Below are 20,519 nucleotides of genomic sequence, written 5' to 3' on the forward strand. Positions count from 1 at the left end.
TTGGGAACAACAAACATTTTGTGTTTGCAAAGCTTGCTGAGCCTTGGCATAAAATGAATGCTAACATAATTTCAGTAAGTCATATCATCAGCACAGGGGAACGTGTGAACTAGTTCTAGCCAGGTGAAATCACTTTATCATTCTGATTGGATTTTAAGAGCAGATTGACTGCTGTAAAAGAGGGGACTATTTGCATACATTGAAAATGTTCATTCAAAAAAGGTTTAAAAAATATGAAATGTGCCTTATTGTGATTCCAGTATTCTAAAGAAACATGTGAACACATTTTCCTCAAATACTGAACCAGCAAACTTTGCAAAACACATTTGTCATTGCCAAAACTTATGGTCACGACTGTAGACAGCAGACCGGTGGCTGGGCGGTTCTCCCAACGACCCACTTTGGTTTAGATGACGACGAGGATGAGGTGAAGCTGTGAGAAGTGTACACACTGTGTTAGTACACAGGAGTAGCTCCAGGTGGGATGACTCTCCAGTGCTCCCCCCCTCTCCCCCCCCCCCCTCCCTCCCTCCCTCCCTCACTCACTCCCTCCCTCCGTATGTGGGTGTATGTGTGTATGTATGTGTGTGTGTGTGTATGATTGTGTCAAGTATAAACAAGTACACACTGAAGGTAGAACAAAACATTCCATCAACAACATTTTATGTTCAAGAGTTTATTTGTAATATCAAAAAATAATCAATTTCATTCAACTACACAAATATTTCTAAAAACTTTAGACAAAAGTAGATTTATAGTTTCTTTTTTCTTTGTCATGATAACTAATCATCTCTGAAGACAAATGTATTTAATGTTTTTTTCTTTTTTGATGCATTCAAATGTTCTAAAGTGAAACCCTTAGAGAACAGTGATTTACTTAGTTTCATAATTTTTTTTTTAACGTTTGACATATTCAAATTATCTAAAGTGAAACCTTTAGAAAATTAAGACCATTCTGGAAAGTGGGAAATATTTCGCTGGCAGCAACGGTGTTAGTGTTGCTCAGCAAGAAGACATTTTAAAAAGTCCCTTTTTAAGAACGCTTCTTTCTCAGCACCGCTTCATCTCCTACTGCGCGTGCTTCAACGTGCGACTCTCGCTCTGTGGACCACAGGATGCAGAACTCGCTTCTCCTTTCTCTCCAAACCTCATCCGCACAAAGAATGAGGGTCCTTTTGTCGCTCTCGTGGCATACCTGACCCCATTCACATAAAGAATGAGAGTCACCTTGGCATGGACGGTACAAGAGACGACGGATCGCGGGGGCCCCTCGGGCCGGCCACGCGCTGCCTGGATTGGAATTCTCCTCAGGAGGATCCAGGGATGAGAAACAGGGTCATCCTGTAGTAGGATGAGTATTTCCTTGTAGAACGGGTATTCAGCATCTCAGAAGAGAAGAGTAAGGTCCCAGTTCAGCGGCCAGGCAGGGTGATTTCAGGAACCCAGTCGTTCAGGCTGCGGCTCTCCTCACAGAACCGGTGCAGCTTCTCCAGAGCCGGGTCCTCCCAAGCACCATCAGCTGGGTTCTGTTCAACAAGAGGGAAGGGAACATTAGTCACGTGGAACCAAAGGCTTTACTATTAGACTGGACTGCAAACGGTTGTGGTTGAATAGGCTTGTTTGGGCTGGGGTACATACCGTGATTAGGACGCAGTGAGCATCTTCCAGTTGACCAGACTTGTCACCGACAATCTCAGCCAGGCGGTCCATGTCGCTCACTCTGACAATGCTGATGTCGTTGTCGAAACAGAACGACTGGATGAGGGTGAAGTGGATCTGGAGAGCGATGTCACACTCAAACTCCTCGTCAGTGGCCAAGACGCAGAAAGACACACTGTCTGGGTCACTGCAGGAAAAAGGAGAACTTATGTTAGTCACTAGTTCCTTGGGAATTTAACCAATGTTAGGGAAACATGACAACAAAGCTAAATATGAAATCAAACTGATTATAAAGCACAATTCACATAAATTAAATACTTACTCAGTCATTATTTTGGCACTCTCATAGACACCAACAGTGAGGCGATCCTCGCTCTGAGCACAGTTCAAAGCCTCCTTCAGGGATTTTCCAGCAGTCTGCATGTTGAAGTTAGTTCAGAAGCTATAAGCTAAGTCAAAGATGTTGATAGAGATTTAACAGAGGAGTGTTTGTGCTGATTCTGAGAAACTTCCACTATTTATACAGAAGACCCCGGCGCCGGCACACGCGCGTTCTGTGATTGGCTGCTTGGAGACAATGCCCGACCAACCCCCCCTTCGAAGGCGCGTGCCTATAGAGACAACTTCTGCTGAAAAGATAGGGGCAGTTTCGATTGAATTGATTAAAGGCGAAACTCTTTGACCTTCATCCGATCCTCTGAACTTACTGAAATTAGTGAATCGCCAAACACAATGCCCACACTAGTTTTGGAAAAGTCCTTTGGGCGTGGAATTAATGATCTCTCTACCACACATTTAGCTTGTAGCGTATTAGCTACAGTGCCTATAGCCTACTGTGATCTAATCATTTAAAAACAAAAACTGAGATATCATACTGCACGTTAAACGGTTTGCTTGGATTTTGAGGCACAAACCGACAGACTAATTTATCGTACAGACTAGGCTATACATGTTTTTAGATTACATGGTTACATCAATAGTAACCTGACTCCAAAACATTTGCAGTGTAAATCCATAAACATTCTTTATAACTTCTGACTATAATAGGCAACTCTATGCCAAAGTTTCTATTTGATCTAGCCTATGTCGAATGAGGCACGCGCCACTGTTTTCCATACAGAACGAATCTGACTTCAGGCGGGTGGCATCTGGACTTGCCTGCTTTTCTCTCCATAGCAACGAGATCCCATCTGTCCCCTGGGGAAGGTGAAGGGTCACAAAGAAACTTCTGCTGCATGATAACGTTGGCACCTGCAGCAACCTATGCCCGCTGGCGCTGCACTGCAACTTTACTGCAGGAAGATTTATTATGTGGATTTATATAGTTTGTTTTCAAGCATTTGTGGAGAAATAAGCATGGCTTGTTGATGCGATGACAATGATCAAAAAGTTGTTGATAATGATAGGGCTGCATCTTGCTTAGCTTAAGAATAGACCAGTTAAATAGGCCAGTTTCGCCACATTCAACAATAATCAAAAGAGTAGACTGAAGTTAATTAAGAGGTCTTCACATTTGTCTTAATTTAGCATTTTTGATGATCAGTCATAAGTTTAGGAGGATACAGAATAGTCCTATATGCTAGCCTACAAATCAAGTTATCCATGATAAAGAAAATATATTTCAAAGTATAGCTCTCAATGATAAAGAGGGTATAAGTTGTGCTAAGCTTTGAGCTACTTTGCATTAACACAAAGAACAGCAGGCTCTGGGTTAATGTGCAGCTTGTCATCCGAGCAGCCCGAGTTTAGCAACACCTGTCACGCGCTGGGCAGGGGCCCCGGTCCGGCAGATGTGTTGCCAGAACAATGCACTGATATCGACTTGCACGCGCCTGCCCTGCTGCATCCATCTAAAAATATCCTCGCCTTTGAGTCATTATCAGCTGAATAAATCAATCTTAGATTCAAGAACTTTTGTCTTAAACTTTATCTGTCAGTAAAATGTGCTGCAAGAATTAGGCTACTAGCCTAGGGCCTATGTATAGGTTACTGTTGTTTGAGATGGGCTGCGTTTCTAAACTCAGCACAACTAATCATGAAGATCTAATCAAAAAGTGAGTAATGAAAGGCCCAGAAATAGTTCCCTAACTATCGTAAATGCCTCTAGCCTTTCCATTGTTTGTTTTGTAGCCAGAGAAACCTGTTTAATCAAAACAACAACTTTCTGAACAGCCTTTGTTTAAAACCCAAACACATCTAAATTAACAATCTTGTGCTGCAGCTAAACACTTGTTCTTGTTAAGAGATAAGACTATTTGTATTAGAGACACTTAGTCATGAGTTTCGACCATCAGCTTGCTCTATTGCCATTTAAATTAGATAAAAACTCAGACAACAGACTTTTCCGTCCAGCGAATGTAAAGACTTGCGGACAATAGCGCGTCGCGCCTCGGGGTCGGGGTCGGACGGGGCTACAGGGGAGGGAATGAGGGTCCTCATAGCGACAGTTCTCCATCTGCCGCTCTGCTATCCCCAGAACAATGGTGTTGCATCAATCACCGCCATGCTATCTCCCCCATCTGACATTACAAAACAGCAGCAGGCCAAACTGCCTCTAATTGCATCTAAACACGATCACATGTAAAAGGTGCAAAATAAACTGCACCAATATCTTTAGGCTACATTCCAACATAAGCAAAGTAAGAGATGCAATATTGCAAAAATGATTATGCTGTTAACGATTTTTATGTTTGAGTCTAGGCTGTAATATCTATTGTAGATATAATGGTCACGGCAGTGGTTGTCCAGCCTCTACACTAGAATATAACTTTATCTTTTGCAGTATGATTTTGTGTGTGTGCATGAATTGTCATACAAGACGTAAGAAAGTGAACTTTTGAAACAGCAGCGTAAGCAAACCATACACCATTTGGGCGAAGCGAGGTAAATAAATAAAACCACGCTCTGGATCTCGGACAGCTGACGGTAATCACGTGCTCAGCAGAGACCAGCAGTGCAGCTTGTGCTGCACGCACAGCGTCCTGGCACGCGCTGACATTTGCATTTGTATGGAGACCGTGAAAATAGGAGTTTCTGCTAGCACAATAGGGGCCGTTTTTTGCCAGGCTCCACAGATGGTCATCCTCCACCTGCCTTTTACAAACGGGGGGATGGGGCACCTTCTGCGCACTTTACTTTCGCTAACTTATTGTTAAGCCACTTCACTTTCATCTCCCAAAATAGAACGTCGAAGCATAGGCTATGCCTATTTCTATATGCGATTCCCCCTACAAGATGACTGGTTTAAATTGGTACCGCTTAAAATAAAAATGCATTTAAATTTAAATGATTTTGTGGGCTACACCATGTCAATTGACAGCAACTCTTTTAAAATATTGCAATGATGTCCAGGCATTCAATAACTTTACGTTTTAGTTAGTTGGATTTACAACTGCATAAAACAACATATAACAGACGCAATAACCCAATTTGGTTCATTTTAATAGAATTTCAAAAGAAAATGGAGACCAGTGGAAACATGAACCGAAACACATTTGATATGAAACCGAAATTCATTATTTTGATTTGGGGAGCATGCCTGACTCAGAAAAAGACATGCCTCGATGACCCCTATCAATCTGCCACGAGCCGAGAGTGACTACTACAATAGTATTAGCATACCAATGCTCCATTCAGCTCAGCCAATGAGAGCGCTCCCTATTCATAGGGGCCACGAGCTAGAGAGTATAAATACGCAGCACAGTCACTGCATTGACACTGCATTTCGGACTTACTTTCCGACAACACAACCTTCTTATCTTCTCAATCTCCCTTGTGGACTATTCTGCATCATCATCATGACTCTTGAGGAAGTTCTGACCCAGAAGTCCACCGAGCGTGCCCAGTGCACCGGCAAAGCCCTGGAAGAAACATTGGTTTCCGCTAAAGACAGCGACTGCCTGACAGTTGGTGTCTACGAATCTGCTAAAGTTATGAATGTGTAAGTACAATTTTTCTGAATGGTGAGATTACCGACTGTGCTTAAAGATCAATTATTGCTGAGTTTTTAAGGCTGTTGGACTTGTACTAATAATGATTTATTTATTTTTTGCAGTGACCCAGACAGTGTGTCTTTCTGCGTCCTGGCCACCGACGAGGAGTTTGAGTGTGACATCGCTCTCCAGATCCACTTCACCCTCATCCAGTCGTTCTGCTTCGACAACGACATCAGCATTGTCAGAGTGAGCGACATGGACCGCCTGGCTGAGATTGTCGGTGACAAGTCTGGTCAACTGGAAGATGCTCACTGCGTCCTAATCACGGTATGTACCCCAGCCCAAACAAGCCTATTCAACCACAACCGTTTGCAGTCCAGTCTAATAGTAAAGCCTGTGGTTCCACGTGACTAATGTTCCCTTCCCTTTTGTTGAACAGAACCCAGCTGATGGTGCTTGGGAGGACCCAGCTCTGGAGAAGCTGCACCGGTTCTGTGAGGAGAGCCGCAGCCTGAACGACTGGGTTCCTGAAATCACCCTGCCTGGCCGCTGAACTGGGACCTTACTCTTCTCTTCTGAGATGCTGAATACCCGTTCTACAAGGAAATACTCATCCTACTACAGGATGACCCTGTTTCTCATCCCTGGATCCTCCTGAGGAGAATTCCAATCCAGGCAGCGCGTGGCCGGCCCGAGGGGCCCCCGCGATCCGTCGTCTCTTGTACCGTCCATGCCAAGGTGACTCTCATTCTTTATGTGAATGGGGTCAGGTATGCCACGAGAGCGACAAAAGGACCCTCATTCTTTGTGCGGATGAGGTTTGGAGAGAAAGGAGAAGCGAGTTCTGCATCCTGTGGTCCACAGAGCGAGAGTCGCACGTTGAAGCACGCGCAGTAGGAGATGAAGCGGTGCTGAGAAAGAAGCGTTCTTAAAAAGGGACTTTTTAAAATGTCTTCTTGCTGAGCAACACTAACACCGTTGCTGCCAGCGAAATATTTCCCACTTTCCAGAATTGTCTTAATTCTCTAAAGGTTTCACTTTAGAAATTTAATAATGACAACACTAATATTAAAAAAGAAAAACTTATCAATGCTCTGAAGGTTTCACTTCTGAACATTTGAATAGGCCTATGTTACGTTATTATGAGCTTAACATTAAATATGTCCAATATAAATGTAAAAAAAGACAAGAAAATACTACGAAAAATGACAAATTCTCTGAATGTTTCACTGGAAGTGTTATTTGAGAAGAAAACTAACAACTTAATAAAACAAATTAAATCTATTGTTTGTGTCATGTGATTTTTGTACACGCTTATGGAAAGTATATACGCTAGTTGATGGGGATTGTTTGTACTGCACAGATGGCGGGATGGGGGGGTTATGAAAGTATGGCCAAAGTTGTACTCTAGGAAATTTGGATAGCAGGCACAAAAGTCTGTCATCTGCTCGCTGTTGCCCCTCCAGTAAACAGTCTGCCGTCCCTCCCTCCTCTCGGTGCTAATCTGCATATGTATACCGCGGACACAATAGCAGCGCGCGCTCGGCTGTCACATCCAGCGGTCCGCACAGAAGCTTCATTGTCCGAACGGCAGATGTCTCCCTCGCCACGCTGCACCATCTGCCGCTTTCTGCAGGTGGGGGTCGGACGGGGAGGAGCTGAGTGGAGTGGCCTGTAATTTGGGCCTATAGGGAGGGATGGTCTTGGGGGTTGGGGAGGGCCTGGCTGTCATGTGGTACTGCGACAGCTGCTGTGGTCTATTGTTTACATAGAGTCCGGCAGAGATTGCATGGTGGAGCAAGTAGGCCTACACTTTCCATATAGGAATCGCAGAACGGCAGTGTCCAAACAACTTTTTACGTACACTTGCAAACTGGATACAGGGTTTCATCAAACATCACGTCAAATCATTCGCGATTGGTTGAGATCACTTTATTTGTAATAGTGTGTAGCCTATTTTGCAAGTCCACTTGTATAAAACTAACTACGTTGAACAAATGTATAACACTGTGCAAAACGTTTGCAAAACTCTTTTCTTAATAGAAAAAGTAGGAATGTAACAGTCGAGGTTTGAAGCAAAGAAACAGATGGTGTTATACTCAATGTGCCAAATCAGGATAAAAATTACATGTTAAGATGTCTACTTTCAGTTTTGATTCTGAATAAAACAAGCACTCACTTTCATATTTCTGGTCTTAAGTCTTCACAGGCACTTTTCACACCTTTAAGTTCTACAAACATTCGATATTCCATATTAAAGAAAAACATGTCAACTATATTCAAGATAAATAGGCTACAGCAATACTCTTTTGTTGTCTGTGAGCCAACAATTTGTCATAACATTATCCCAAGACCCCCTGAATTATTTCAGAGACCTACAAATCCTGAAGCTATCAAGAAAGGTTTTGACATTTTTTGAAAACAGAACTTTCTCAAGGAAAGCACGCAGGTTCATAAACAACAGGCCTCTCAGGAGAGGACACAGAACTTGGAGGTGTGTCTGAGCCCCCGGTAGGCCCTTAGCCCCTCCCTCCGATGGTCCCTGACCACACCCCTGACCACGGGCAACGTCTCGGAGCCCCGCCTCTTCTGGGCGTTGTGGAGAAGGATCCGGTAGATCCCGGTGATTGGGCTTCGGCAGCCCCGCGTCTGATTGTTACGTATGTGCTCTAGGGTGACCCCCAGTTCCTCCATGATAACCTTTACCTCCTCCTCCTCCTCCTCCAGCTCCTCCTCCTCCTCCAGGAGGCGCAGAGGGCTGGGCGGCACTGGAGGCACCACCGACCACGGGAACTCCACCGGCAGCAGCCAATCACAGCCCAGCATCTGATCCACCGCGTAGCGGTCCTGGGGCAAGGGTTTCATTATTCCCTTGATAAGGCGCTGGCACGGGCCGGGCACCCAGGGCGGGATGGTGAAGGCTCCTGCCAGGACGCTGAGGCGCAGCTTGCCAATGGTCTCGGCCTTGAAGGGCATGGAGCCGGTGACCATGAAGTAGAGCAGGACGCCCATGGCCCAGATGTCCACCAGGGGGCCTTTGTAGTTCTCGTCCTTGAAGAGCTCCGGGGCGGCGTAGGGGGGGGAGCCGCAGAAGGTGTCCAGGGAGACGTTGTGGTTGGAGACGTGCGTACTGAAGCCAAAGTCGGCCACCTTTATACAGGAGCTGCAGGTGAACAGGACATTCTCTGCCTTCAGGTCTCGGTGGATGATGTTGTTTTCGTGCTGCAAGTGCAGAAATATGGGAAACTTTAGCCACATGTAAACATTATTTAGGTACACCTACTGGTTGTGCTTTATTTTGTGTTGTTAGAGGCTATTTATTATAGTTTATAATCATACAGTAATTGTGATGACCCTTGTTTTGCATAATTTAAACCTGCAGGAAACTAGTTTAATGTGTCATGTGAAATTCAAGACAATTGATCTAGTATTACCGTATAGAATAGGTTGAGTTGTCTTGCATGATAAAGTTTAGTCAAAAAAACATAATCGGACCCTGATCAAATACATTCCCCGACTCAATCCTCACCATGTGTTTGATGGCAGACAGGATCTGCCCAAAGGCGATCTTGCTCTGGTTGTCGGACATCTTTCCCTCGTTGCTGATGCGCGTGTGGAGATCCCCCCCGCCGGCGAACTCCAGGACCAGGTAGAGACGGCTGTGTGTCTCCATCACCTCGTACAGCCTCAACACGTTGGGGTGCTGCAGGCTCTCCATGCTGCTGATCTCCCTGGCCATCAGCCTGTTGGCCTGGACGTCCAGGCGGGTCTTCTCCAGCACCTTGATGGCCACCTTGTCTAGAATGGAGGAGGGAGAGGGTTTCAGTTTCAGCTTTTTGTGTTTTGTTGTAACTCTGTTCACCCTGACTTCCTCCTTCCTCTCAACCTTCCCTCCTATCACCTGCTCCTCCCACCCCTCTCTCCCCCTCACCTTTGGTGAGCGCGTGGCAGGCCAGTTTGACGCGGGAAAACGATCCGCAGCCGATCTCCCCGTGCAGCTTGTAGAAGCCCACCCTGCGGCCCGTCACCAGCTCCTTCGTCGTCTTCTCGTCGCTGCACATCCTCTTGGTGAGAAGCTCCAGCGGGGTGAGCCTGGGGCCGGCAGCGGCCCCCTGCCCGGCCTTCTCCTCCTTCTCCAGCCCAGACACAGAGCTGTCGTCCAGGCTGTAGATGCTGGGACGTGGTGCCTTGGCCACCGTCATCTGGTAATCGCCCCGTGGCATCGTCTACCACCTGCCGGCGACTGATGATGTAATCGGGAACGGTCTGCAAACTGTACACAATACACATCGTGAGTGCATGCGGCCACTTGGTCAACACTATTTAAGATCTCAACACATGAGACACATGAGATCTTACAAAAACAAAGGCATATCTTCTCAACAAGATCTCAATGGAACATTAATGAATCAAATCATAGATACATAGACACAGGTTCAATGGTTTAAAGCTGAACTCCTCAAGCATTTTACGATTCTTTTGACCATTATTTTTAAGGTCAAGAGGACTGTAAGATGAATACATGTTGCAGTACTTACCCATTAAGTTTAAGTTATGGGTCAGTTCTTCCATCATGACTATTCGTTTCCGTGTCTCTTTGCCTGTGATGCCATGGTAACGATCTGGGGGGAGACGGACAAAGACCTCCTCAATCCCCACCGGAGGCCGTCCCACCCACACCTAACTCCATTGGATTCAAAAGGCTCCAGTTGTCCCGGATAGTGGTGTCGGTGTGTCTGTGGCGCGAGGCTGCCCAGTCGGACTCTTTGTGAGAGGCTGGGCTCCCTCGGTGAGCTGTCTGGTAAAGTCTGCCTGGCCTGTGGTGAAGGAGGTGTGGAGATCTGACTGGTGAAGGAGATGAGCTGTCTGGTAAAGTCTGCCTGGCCTGTGGTGAAGGAGGTGTGGAGATCTGACTGGTGAAGGAGATGAGCTGTCTGGTAAAGTCTGCCTGGCCTGTGGTGAAGGAGGTGTGGAGATCTGACTGCAAGCAAGACACACACTGAGACGTTCCTCCCTCCTCTGCCTCTCTCTCTGTCGTCATCCTCCCCTACATCCACCTCCAACCCACCTGAACTGAGAACACACTGGTGTCATGTCCTCTAATCCATTTATTTTTGTGTCCCAATCCCTTCAAGTTACTAGTCAGATGTCTAGGAAATGGTTCCACATCAAAACCAATGTTTGTTCGTGAATCAAACAGATTTCTCTCCTTATGTTTGGCTCTGTAGTCATGGTTACAGACCAGTTAGTCAGCATTCTCTGTATCTGAACAAGCGGTTCTTTCGTGCAAAGGAGGATTGACTTTTTGACTGCCTGAAAGCTCGGGATCATGTTACGCAACAGGTTTAAGTGGATGAGATTAGCTGTGGCCCTTCGTCAGTATGGCACACCACAGATGAAGAGATTACAGTTAACTATGGAAATCCCTGGAAGAGCGTTCTCACTCTGCAAACTTAAGCCTTCAGGTGAGAGGTCCTTGTGAGATGGAGTGGGTGGGATTGGAAGGTCGCTGTCTGCAGAAAAGTGATGTCACACATACTGTGCATGCAAAGTCACACAATGTTACATATATGTGTATGCAAAGTCAAACAATGTAATGCAAACAAATGCAAAGTCACACAATGCAATTCACACAATGCAATTCACACACATGCAAAGTCACACAATGCAATTCAGACATGCACAAACTCAACACTCACATGCAAAGTCACTTAATCACGGGACACATTTGACAATGGCCTGTGATGAGCAGCCATCAAGGAAACAGACAACAGTCAGAGAACCTTCTTAATAGGGTCGTTAACAGCAGCCGCTAATAGACAGTGAAGCCCTGATTTGATTCCAAGAAAGGGGCAGCCTACTAGGGACATGACGCAGTGTGTGTCCTCTCCCTGCTTCTCCTCTCCCCATGTGGTCTTCATCCAGCGTGCAGGGACCAAGAGTCCATGCTGATTGGATTAAAGGCTTGGTCCTGTCTCAGCGCCTGTGTTTACATGTGTGTGGGTCTCATGCATGCTTGTTCATATAGGCCCTCTCTGGACACCTGGATGGATGGATATATCTGTTCTAATATCTATCAATTTCTTTATCAATCTGATCTAAATCTTTCTCCACTTTGTATCTGTGATGCTGTTGTACCGCTGTCTGGCAAGACTGCACCCAACATTTAAAATGTTGCTGCATTGTACTATTGTAGTTTGAGATGATAGATCAGAGCTATGCACTTCTGATCATGTATGTATGTATGTATGTATCTATCTATATAATAGCTCCTCTCTGTCACCTGTATAAACTACACCTTGACCTTGTCCTTTTTCCCAGCACAGCCCCATCTGTGATTCCTGTTCCTTTCAACAGACAGTTCTGCTGGAATCTATTTACGCAGGAATGAAATCAGGACACAATAAAAACCAACTTCTAGAACATGCTCTAATGAATTAAGACAAACAGAACCGCAGTGAATGTTGCCCGTGTGCAATGGGAACACCTTCAGTGTCAAACGCTCTGGATAAGAGCGTCTGCTAAAATGACTAAATGTAAAAGGCCAACTTCAGCTAAATAGTTTGCAGATGTCTGGCTGGTGAGAAGCTTGGTGAGAGTGAAGGACCACTAGGTCTTCTTCCTCTTCAGACGTGAGTCGCACAGTCCGCTGGCATGCTGCTGTTCCAATTCCTTGATTCTCTGACGTAGGGACTCAATCTCCCTATTCTTCTCCTCCTGCAGGAAATGCAGCTTCTGCCGACACAAACACACAGCTAACACACAGCAGTGTCTCACATGCACTCAGACAAGTAATACAGCAAGACAACAAAGAGATCTAAAAGTAGGGCACACGCGCCACGGAAATCCCCTTGTTTTGTTTTTTTACGTGCAATCCTTCCCTGCCACCTCTCATTTACATTCTACTTTGATTCATTTAGTCAACTTTAAAAAACTAGTCCAAAGTGACATACAAAAAGCGCATATGGAAAGTACTGCAACTAAAAAAAAAGAAAAAAAGAAGGATCGACACTTCTGGTCTGAAATGATCTGGATGGACTGTAAACCCACTGATGTGGACAGGTGATGCGACAGGTAGAGAGGGTGAGGTGGTGGGGGTGTATGGCTGGGGGGCGAGGAGGTGGAGGCAGTGAGGTGGCATCTCTGGTGCCTCCTTACCCGTTTGAAGATGTTCTGTGCTTGGAGGCCGTAGCCCCGAGGAGGCTGCTGGCTCCTCTCAGACGTGCTCTGAACACGGGCCATCTCAGCTCCAAACTATCAGCACAGATTCAGCTGTCAGTCAAACCTATACGCTCACTCAGACACAGTAAGGTACAGGCTCATCCCCATGCATCACAGTGCTAATACTGATATATACATGCTAATATTAATGCAACAGGGATCAGTGGTTTCAAAGATCAGGGCCTAAGGAATCGACAAATATCCTTACGGATACTTCCTTCCTTTTGAAATTTCACTCATGACAATCTTTGAGATTGTAGCATGTTGCGTTTATATGTCCATTTATACACACACACAGATATACCCTGTCTGTTTTACTGTAAACGTGTCCTGCTTAGCTCAGTCTGCAGGGCTTACCTCCATTTGCAGTTTGAGCATTTCACTCTGCCTTTCTCGCTCCTTGTCCCGGAGTCTCTGCCTCATGTCCTCAACCTCACCCTCCTTCCTTCCCAGAAGCTCTCTCACCTCTGCCTCTTTAGCCTCCACTGTCCACCACAACAATAAGGTTTAACACTGCAGCCCAACTCAAATATAAGTGTGTTTTTCATACATCTGCAATCAATTATATCTATCAATAGATACTGCACTTATTTATAGATCACGTTTTTAAAACAGCTCGCGTCGGCCATTTAATGTGTTTCACTGTATGTCAGACAGCAGTAGAGCATTTTACTGCAGCAGAACGAGAGGTTCAAATCCCTTTTCAAATCCTTTTCGCCATGGCTATGATGGTCATCCTAGCCATGGCGCCCCCCCCCCCCCCCCGGGGGATCAATAATGCTCCAGTTGTTTGGGCATGAGTGAAAGCCAGCCGGGGTCTGTTGGGTGTCAGAGGGGGTCAGATGGCAGACGGGGGTCAGATGGCTGAGCGGTTAGGGAGTCGGGCTATTAATCAGAAGGTTGTTGGTTCGATTCCCGGCCGTGCCAAATTATGTTGTGTCCTTGGGCAAGGCATTTCACCCTACTTGCTTCAGGGAGAATGTCCCTGTACTTACTGTAAGTCGCTCTGGATAAGAGCGTCTGCTAAATGACTAAATGTGGTGTCATACAGGTGCTCACGTTTGCTGCGTGTCTCACTGCGAACCCTCTCCGCCTCGCTCCCGCACTGCTGTCGCACAGTCTCCAGCTCCCTCTGGTGAGCTTCTGCCACGACTCCCCTCTCAGCCACCAGGCTCCTCACCTCAGCCTCCCGCTCCTGTTCCCCAACACAACCACCAGGGGGCGGTCATTTCAACTCCCCATTTCCAACGAGCGTGCACATTTACAGTTGATAAAAGCCCCAGTAGCCATGTAAAACAACGACAACAAAAGGAACTGCACTAAATAAGGGTGCGACACGAAACCAAGCCATGCTGTCCTCACCTCCACTACCCTCTCATGCTGTCTGTTCAGGGCTGCCAGCCTGCTTTTTAGCTTTTCGTTCTCCACTGCAAGAAAATAATTTTTATGTCCCACTTGAGCAGAACTCCAATAAACCCACAATATGAGGGATACTTCAATCATGCTGTGTAAGACAGACTCGATCACACCAAGTCTTTGAAACCGATATGCAAATCAACAACTAAAACTCATAGTCCTATTGGTTACAGAGTGGGGGAAAAAGGAGTGCTACTCAAACTTTTGAAGGAAGGAAGGAAGGAAGGAGGGAAGGTGAGCACTACCTCTGAGGTCACACTGCTGCTGTACAGTCTGCTGGAGTCCCCTGACTGTGTTCAGCATCACATCTCTCTCTGAAACAGTAACATATCATAACCATAATATTTAATAGGCCTACATATATATGGGTCCCTGCATTCTTGGGTCTGAAAGTTGATGTCAAAAAGAAGAAACTAAATGTTTGTTTTTGTTGTACATGCAACAAATTATCAATTGAGAGACACAGGCATACGTTTCCTTAAATACTGTACGCCTACTACTTTCAGAAGAATGAACTCTGACATTAACCTACCAAAAAAAACAGGGTTGTGCAAATTAACGTTACGTGTTGCATTAACAAATAGCCTACCTGTTAAACCCACCCCATCAGACCACTCACCTTCAATCAAAAACATTTCTTTGGTCAATGCTAATTTCAGAACTCTATCGGCCTCGTCCAGTTTAATCTCTAGGATGTTGTTCCTACCTTTGAGATCTGTAATTGTCTATCAAACAAACAAAAAAATTCAAGAAAGGATTAATTCAGGTAGCTAGGCTAAACTCACTACAGTAGGCTCAGCTGTGAATGAATAGCGTTAGCTAAATTAATTTTACCAACCCTACCTGTTCAAGTTGCGTGAAATTGTCGATAAGTTTGTCAAGATTGACGGATGTACATTTGTTAATCTCCATTATAACGGTTCATAAAATACAAAAACGTAGCTACAATTAAGTATGTGATTAGCATTACAACTAGTCAACTAATTGCAGTAAGTCGTAACGGCGGGAAGGCATGCGCGAGTCAATTGTCGCACGTGAAAGTGGGGCAAGCAATTATTTGTGCTTCTCAACCAAGACAGTGTCCCGTCATTCTACCCAAATCATCTAACGTTAATAAACTAGTGCTAACTACCAGCAACTACCTCACAGAATATACATTATTTATTATTATAGCCATCACAAAAACCTGTTTGGGGGGGGGGGGGATCGATTATTGAAATTCGGACAAAAATGCCTCGACAGTGACACCCACAGGGCAAGCAAGACGGGACAGGGGAGTCTGCCCAAATGGTCATGTTAATCTGTTGAACTTCGGGTGCATCACCTTTCCTAAATTGTAAGATATAGTAAATTAGCAATAGTGATTGTGTTGAATGGACTACCTGAATCCTATTTTATATAGTACATTTTGTATTTAGAAATGGCCACTGTTATTGTTTTCCATAAACACATACTCATTAGCACAATTCCAAGCTAGAAGCTGTCAGCATACAATACTCAGTGTCTTTCCAGGATCAGGTCTGATTCTAGGAACTTTGGAAATATGAGAGCATGTGCTCATTTACAGTTCAGACAAGAAAGCAATCTCCATGGGAGATCCATTCTAGAATGTTGCAATGAACAATGCAACAAAAGCAATGAATGGGAATCTAATCTTGCCACAAGAGCTGACCTGTCACACTATGTACTCCTAAAGACATGAGATATTGTTTCCTAGTTGTCAGGTTTTCAGGTAGTACTACCAAGACCATGGCTTCCATGTCTGCTTTGTGACACAAAGCTACAAAGCATATTATTCAGCAGGCTTGTCACCTACCCCACTTACCCCATCCATGCCAACAAGGACTTGAAAAAAAGGCATCCCAAACAATGAGCCTGATAAAGTAAAACTATTGTTTTGTAAAAAATAAAAAGACATAATCTTGCAGCACAGCAGAATGTGAAATAGGCTTCCATGTTGTGAATACTATTTATAACCTTGCTTGTGTCTAACATGGGCAACATAATTAAGTAATAACTTGAAGATGTTTGGAGTGTTCTGTGAAAGTCAAGTCTTTTTAAATGGATTTGTACAACTCTAACGAGAAATTGGAAGAATTGAGTCAGACTGAAGATTTTGGGATTTTTTGTGACGCTGTAATAAAAAATTGAATTGTAATGCACTACTAAAATGGCTTTTGGTATATTTGATGAGTTTATATATGAGTCTATAATAAGACTTAGCTTTTCATGGTTCATATGTTTGCCTTGAACTTACCATCTCCCTTATTGGAACTGAAATGAAGCAGAACTCTCAACTTCCCATTGAGATTGGCTTCCTGTCTGAACTGTTTAAATGACGCACATGCTCTCAGATTTCCAAAGTTCCTAGAATCAGACCTGATCCTGGAAAGACCTGAAGGGTGTGTATGTTTATTGTCCCCATCAGACAGAGGACTACATAAAGGTGCATAATGATATGAAAAAGAACATACTCAGCTTTCTTCAGTTGGATTCTGGTACAGTACATGTAAGTACCACAGTATGTTTACATTCCGTTCAAATGTATTTACTGCAATTACTTGAATGTGTTGGTAACACTGTATTAATTTACAAGTATGTGTTTCATTAGCAATGTTTGGCTATACATGGTTCTGATGTGGCTGTATTCTGAAATACAAAACATAAAAGCATTCCTAAGTGCCGTTGTACTCCCAGGAACAAGTGCGTGCGAGTTAGGGTTAATCATATTAACTGTCGTTATTACCATGATGCCCGGTAAGATTAATAATATTCATGAAGTATTTCTCAATGCTCTTCAGGTTTATGTCTGATCTGAATGATGAGGAACATAATGATGTCAGAGGGTCTGATGTTTCTGCTGTTCATGCTGGCTCTTGCTAATCATGCAGTCAGTCCTAAAGCTATAGGTAAGATTCTTTCAATATATCTTTTTTAAATGTGCCCCCGGTAAACATGTTGTGTCAGCTAATGAGGCCCTATTTCCGTTGAGAATATTTAAGAGGTTGTTGTTTTTTCTAGAAGGCTGACTGGTTGCTCTGATATGAGCTCCCTCTGAGAGTTGTTTAGGAACACAGACAGCTCAGTGCCAGTGGAATGTCAATGACAAATTTTGGACAGGCACACTACTTCCCAGCCAATTATGTTCCAATAATCCTTTTCAAACCAATCAAAATCAGCGAGGCGGGCCTTCCTTCTTGGCTTAGTTCGTAAAACCACTCTCAATCTTCCTTGAACTGGGGTATTGGGAGTGCAGTTTCTCATATTTGAATTTATTTTACGGTATAATGTTACCTATTGCAGCTTTAAGTGTTTCCGTTTTTTATACACGCAGCTGTTTTCAAGTTGTCTTGTTTACCTCTTTTTCCTGTTTGGTCACCACCCGACTGGTAGCTCCAGGAGTGGATGGAAAGGATGGAGAGGTGCGTCTGACTGCGGGGCCCAACCCCTGCTCTGGCAGAGTGGAGTTCTTCTACCAGAGCCGGTGGGGGACGGTGTGTGATGACCTCTGGGATCTGCAAGATGCCCAGGTGGTGTGTAGACAGCTGGGCTGTGGCCTTGCCCTGTCAGCCCCCAGCAGTGCCAGCTTTGGCCAGGGCAGCGGGACCATCTGGCTGGACGATGTCAGGTGCTCAGGGTCAGAGGCCACCCTGGCAGTGTGCCCCCACCTGCCCTTCGGCTCCCACAACTGTAATCATGGTAAAGATGCCGGAGTAGTCTGTGACGGTAAGCTGTATTCTCTCAGTTATTTCTTGACATGGACTAACTGTAGCACACATCATTGTATTTTTATTTCATAATTTATTATTTTCCCTGCATTCATTACAATCAATCATTTATACATGCATTCATTTGATTATTTATTATTTCAATTATCATTTATTCACCCATTGGTTCATTTCTTTTTCTAAGGGGTTTCCAATTTCAAAGCTATTGCTCCCACTACAACTACAACCACCACCCCTCCTACCACAACCACCACCTCCAGACCCACCACAACCACCACCCCTCCTACCAGAAACACCCTCTCCATACTCATCACAAACACTACCCCTCCTACCACAACAAGCACCTCCAGATCCACCACAATCACCACTCCTCCGACCACAACCACCACCCCTCGCACAACCACCAGTCCTCTTTCCACCACAACCACCACCTCCAGACCCACCACAACCACCACCCCTCCTACCAGAAACACCCTCTCCATACTCATCACAACCACCACCCCTCCTACCACAACAGCCACCTCCAGATCCACCACCCCTCCTACCACAACAGCCACCTCCAGATCCACCACCCCTCCTACCACAACAGCCACCTCCAGATCCACCACCCCTCCTACCACAACAGCCACCTCCAGATTCACCACCCCTCCTACCACAACAACCACCTCCAGATCCACCACAACCACCACCCCTCTTCCTTCAACAACCACCACCCCCAGACTTACCACCCCTCCTACCACAACTACCACCCCTCTTCCTACAACAACCACCCGATCCCGGCCAAATCCGGGCCTGTGAGGTCCCTACGGCTCGTGGTCTGGTCCAGTGGAGAGGTGACCTAAACCCCTCAGCACGTCGTCCATCCCTTTCCCCCGAACATTAAATAAATGCCCCTCTGGACTAACCAGCCTCACTCAACGAGGCTGGTTAGCCCAGCTCGTTAGCCCAGCTCGTTAGCCCAGAGGGTCAACCTCTGTGTTCCACTAGCCATAGTCGTTACTGTTACTATCCTAAAACAATACACTAATACGTCCCTTTTGTAATCCATCTAGACTTCATAATTGTAAAATGAAGTGAAGTAGAACTTTATATAATGCATAACTATTCATCAATCCATGTTCAGCTTTAGTAAACATGGTGTTAAAAACAATGCTTGCTGTCTTGTTTTATCAAATGAATTATTAATATTCTGGGAAGAGGCCCCCGGGGAAGACCCAGGACACGCTGGAGGGACTATGTCTCTCGGCTGGCCTGGGAACGCCTCGGGGTCCCCCAGGAAGAGCTGGTGGAAGTGGCCGAGGAGAGGAAAGTCTGGGCCTCCCTGCTTGGGTTGCTGCCCCCGCGACCCGACCCCGCGGACAAGCGGAAGATGATGGATGGATGGATGGATTATTAATATTCCCCCCCAAAATTGTTGGTATATAGACAAGAGTGAAATTATGTATTTTTATACCACACTCATAATCAAACTTGTCTGGTGCATGTCCAAAAATTATATAAACCATATCAGCTTTGCTACTATGACCTGGTTTGTTTTTATGATACGATATCTGATCACTGAACTAGTTTGGCCATGATGTATTTTAATTCAGGTACAACTTAAAGGACGTCTAAAGAACTCTAAAGATCAATAGTAATAAAAATCTGCACACTTTTACAGCACTGTTGTTGTGTTGGTCTGCTTTATTTCAAACATCATGCATTCACTACAAGGCATAGGCCTACTCGTGCCATTTTCCAGTTCAAAATTTGGTTCCAGTTCCCAGATGTTGTGTTTATCTTTTTGCTTGCTTACTATGAATAGACTACTGAATGGAAGCTCGCATTTACTAACAGGCTTTTCACACTGCACATTCTTAGCCCAGAACCAAAATAACAAAACAAGCATCAATTACAAGAGTATATTTTCTTATAAACAAAGGATTATATTGTCTGACATTTATTTGGCTTTTTAGCATTAGGACTCGTGGTGTAAACGTAGTAAAGTGTCTAATTACTTGCACCCGTATCCTGTTAAGTGCCTGTGTGAGGTTTTAAGTTTGCTCGTTTGTCGTAGTTTGTTTCAGCTGTGTCTAGTTTGGTCTTGTGTGTATTTATGAGTCCTCCACTCCCTGGTCAGTTGTCGTTGGCTCCTTGTCTTGTCGTCATACACGTAAGTAGTCTTTTTGTGTTCCAGAGTTTTTTGACAATTAGTACTTTTGGTTGTATTCATGGTTGTTTTGATCCTGTCCCACCTGACTTACCCTACGTTTGGGTCCATACTCTGGAAGACTCCTTTTTACATTTACATTTAGTATATGTTCTTATCCAGATCGACTTACAGTAAGTACAGGGACATTCCCCCCGAAGCAAGTAGGGTTACGTGCCTTGCCCAAGGACACAACGTCATTTGGCACGGGCGGAGAATCGAACTGGCAACCTTCAGATTACTAGCCCGACACTAACCGCTCAGCCACCTGACTCCCCTATTTTAAATGTCTATGTAGCTGATATTCTACGTTTCTTAACCAAAAACTCTGAACACATCATAATAATTCGCTCTGTGATAACTATGAATTAT

At 44.9% G+C, this 20,519-nt stretch overlaps 4 protein-coding genes across 4 annotated transcripts; 1 reads left to right on the forward strand and 3 right to left on the reverse strand.

The window, feature by feature from the left end:
- Positions 1–834: 834 nt before the first annotated feature.
- On the reverse strand, positions 835–2,123 carry LOC136956500 (growth arrest and DNA damage-inducible protein GADD45 gamma-like). Its single transcript, XM_067250397.1, has 3 exons — positions 1,982–2,123; positions 1,639–1,846; positions 835–1,526 (listed from the first exon to the last, which is right to left on the reverse strand). Exons 1-3 carry the CDS (start codon positions 2,080–2,082, stop codon positions 1,413–1,415), a joined length of 423 nt encoding a protein of 140 aa, XP_067106498.1. The 5' UTR covers positions 2,083–2,123; the 3' UTR covers positions 835–1,412.
- A 3,099-nt stretch (positions 2,124–5,222) lies between these two features.
- Positions 5,223–6,783, forward strand: LOC136956256 (growth arrest and DNA damage-inducible protein GADD45 gamma-like). The gene is made up of 3 exons (XM_067250141.1): positions 5,223–5,599; positions 5,714–5,921; positions 6,034–6,783. The coding sequence occupies exons 1-3, from the start codon at positions 5,223–5,225 to the stop codon at positions 6,145–6,147; spliced, it is 699 nt and encodes a 232-aa protein (XP_067106242.1). The 3' UTR covers positions 6,148–6,783.
- Positions 6,784–8,063: 1,280 nt separating this feature from the next.
- nim1kb (NIM1 serine/threonine protein kinase) lies at positions 8,064–10,248 on the reverse strand. Its single transcript, XM_067250958.1, has 4 exons — positions 10,133–10,248; positions 9,526–9,867; positions 9,124–9,392; positions 8,064–8,816 (listed from the first exon to the last, which is right to left on the reverse strand). The coding sequence occupies exons 2-4, from the start codon at positions 9,815–9,817 to the stop codon at positions 8,064–8,066; spliced, it is 1,314 nt and encodes a 437-aa protein (XP_067107059.1). The 5' UTR covers positions 9,818–9,867; positions 10,133–10,248.
- A 1,955-nt stretch (positions 10,249–12,203) lies between these two features.
- LOC136956459 (coiled-coil domain-containing protein 152-like) lies at positions 12,204–15,143 on the reverse strand. The gene is made up of 8 exons (XM_067250352.1): positions 15,075–15,143; positions 14,851–14,956; positions 14,477–14,545; positions 14,178–14,242; positions 13,875–14,010; positions 13,173–13,300; positions 12,753–12,848; positions 12,204–12,329 (listed from the first exon to the last, which is right to left on the reverse strand). Exons 1-8 carry the CDS (start codon positions 15,141–15,143, stop codon positions 12,204–12,206), a joined length of 795 nt encoding a protein of 264 aa, XP_067106453.1.
- Between the last annotated feature and the right edge of the window lie 5,376 nt (positions 15,144–20,519).

The sequence above is a fragment of the Osmerus mordax genome, chromosome 14 (genome assembly GCF_038355195.1).
Source record: "Osmerus mordax isolate fOsmMor3 chromosome 14, fOsmMor3.pri, whole genome shotgun sequence".
Lineage (NCBI taxonomy): Eukaryota > Metazoa > Chordata > Actinopteri > Osmeriformes > Osmeridae > Osmerus > Osmerus mordax.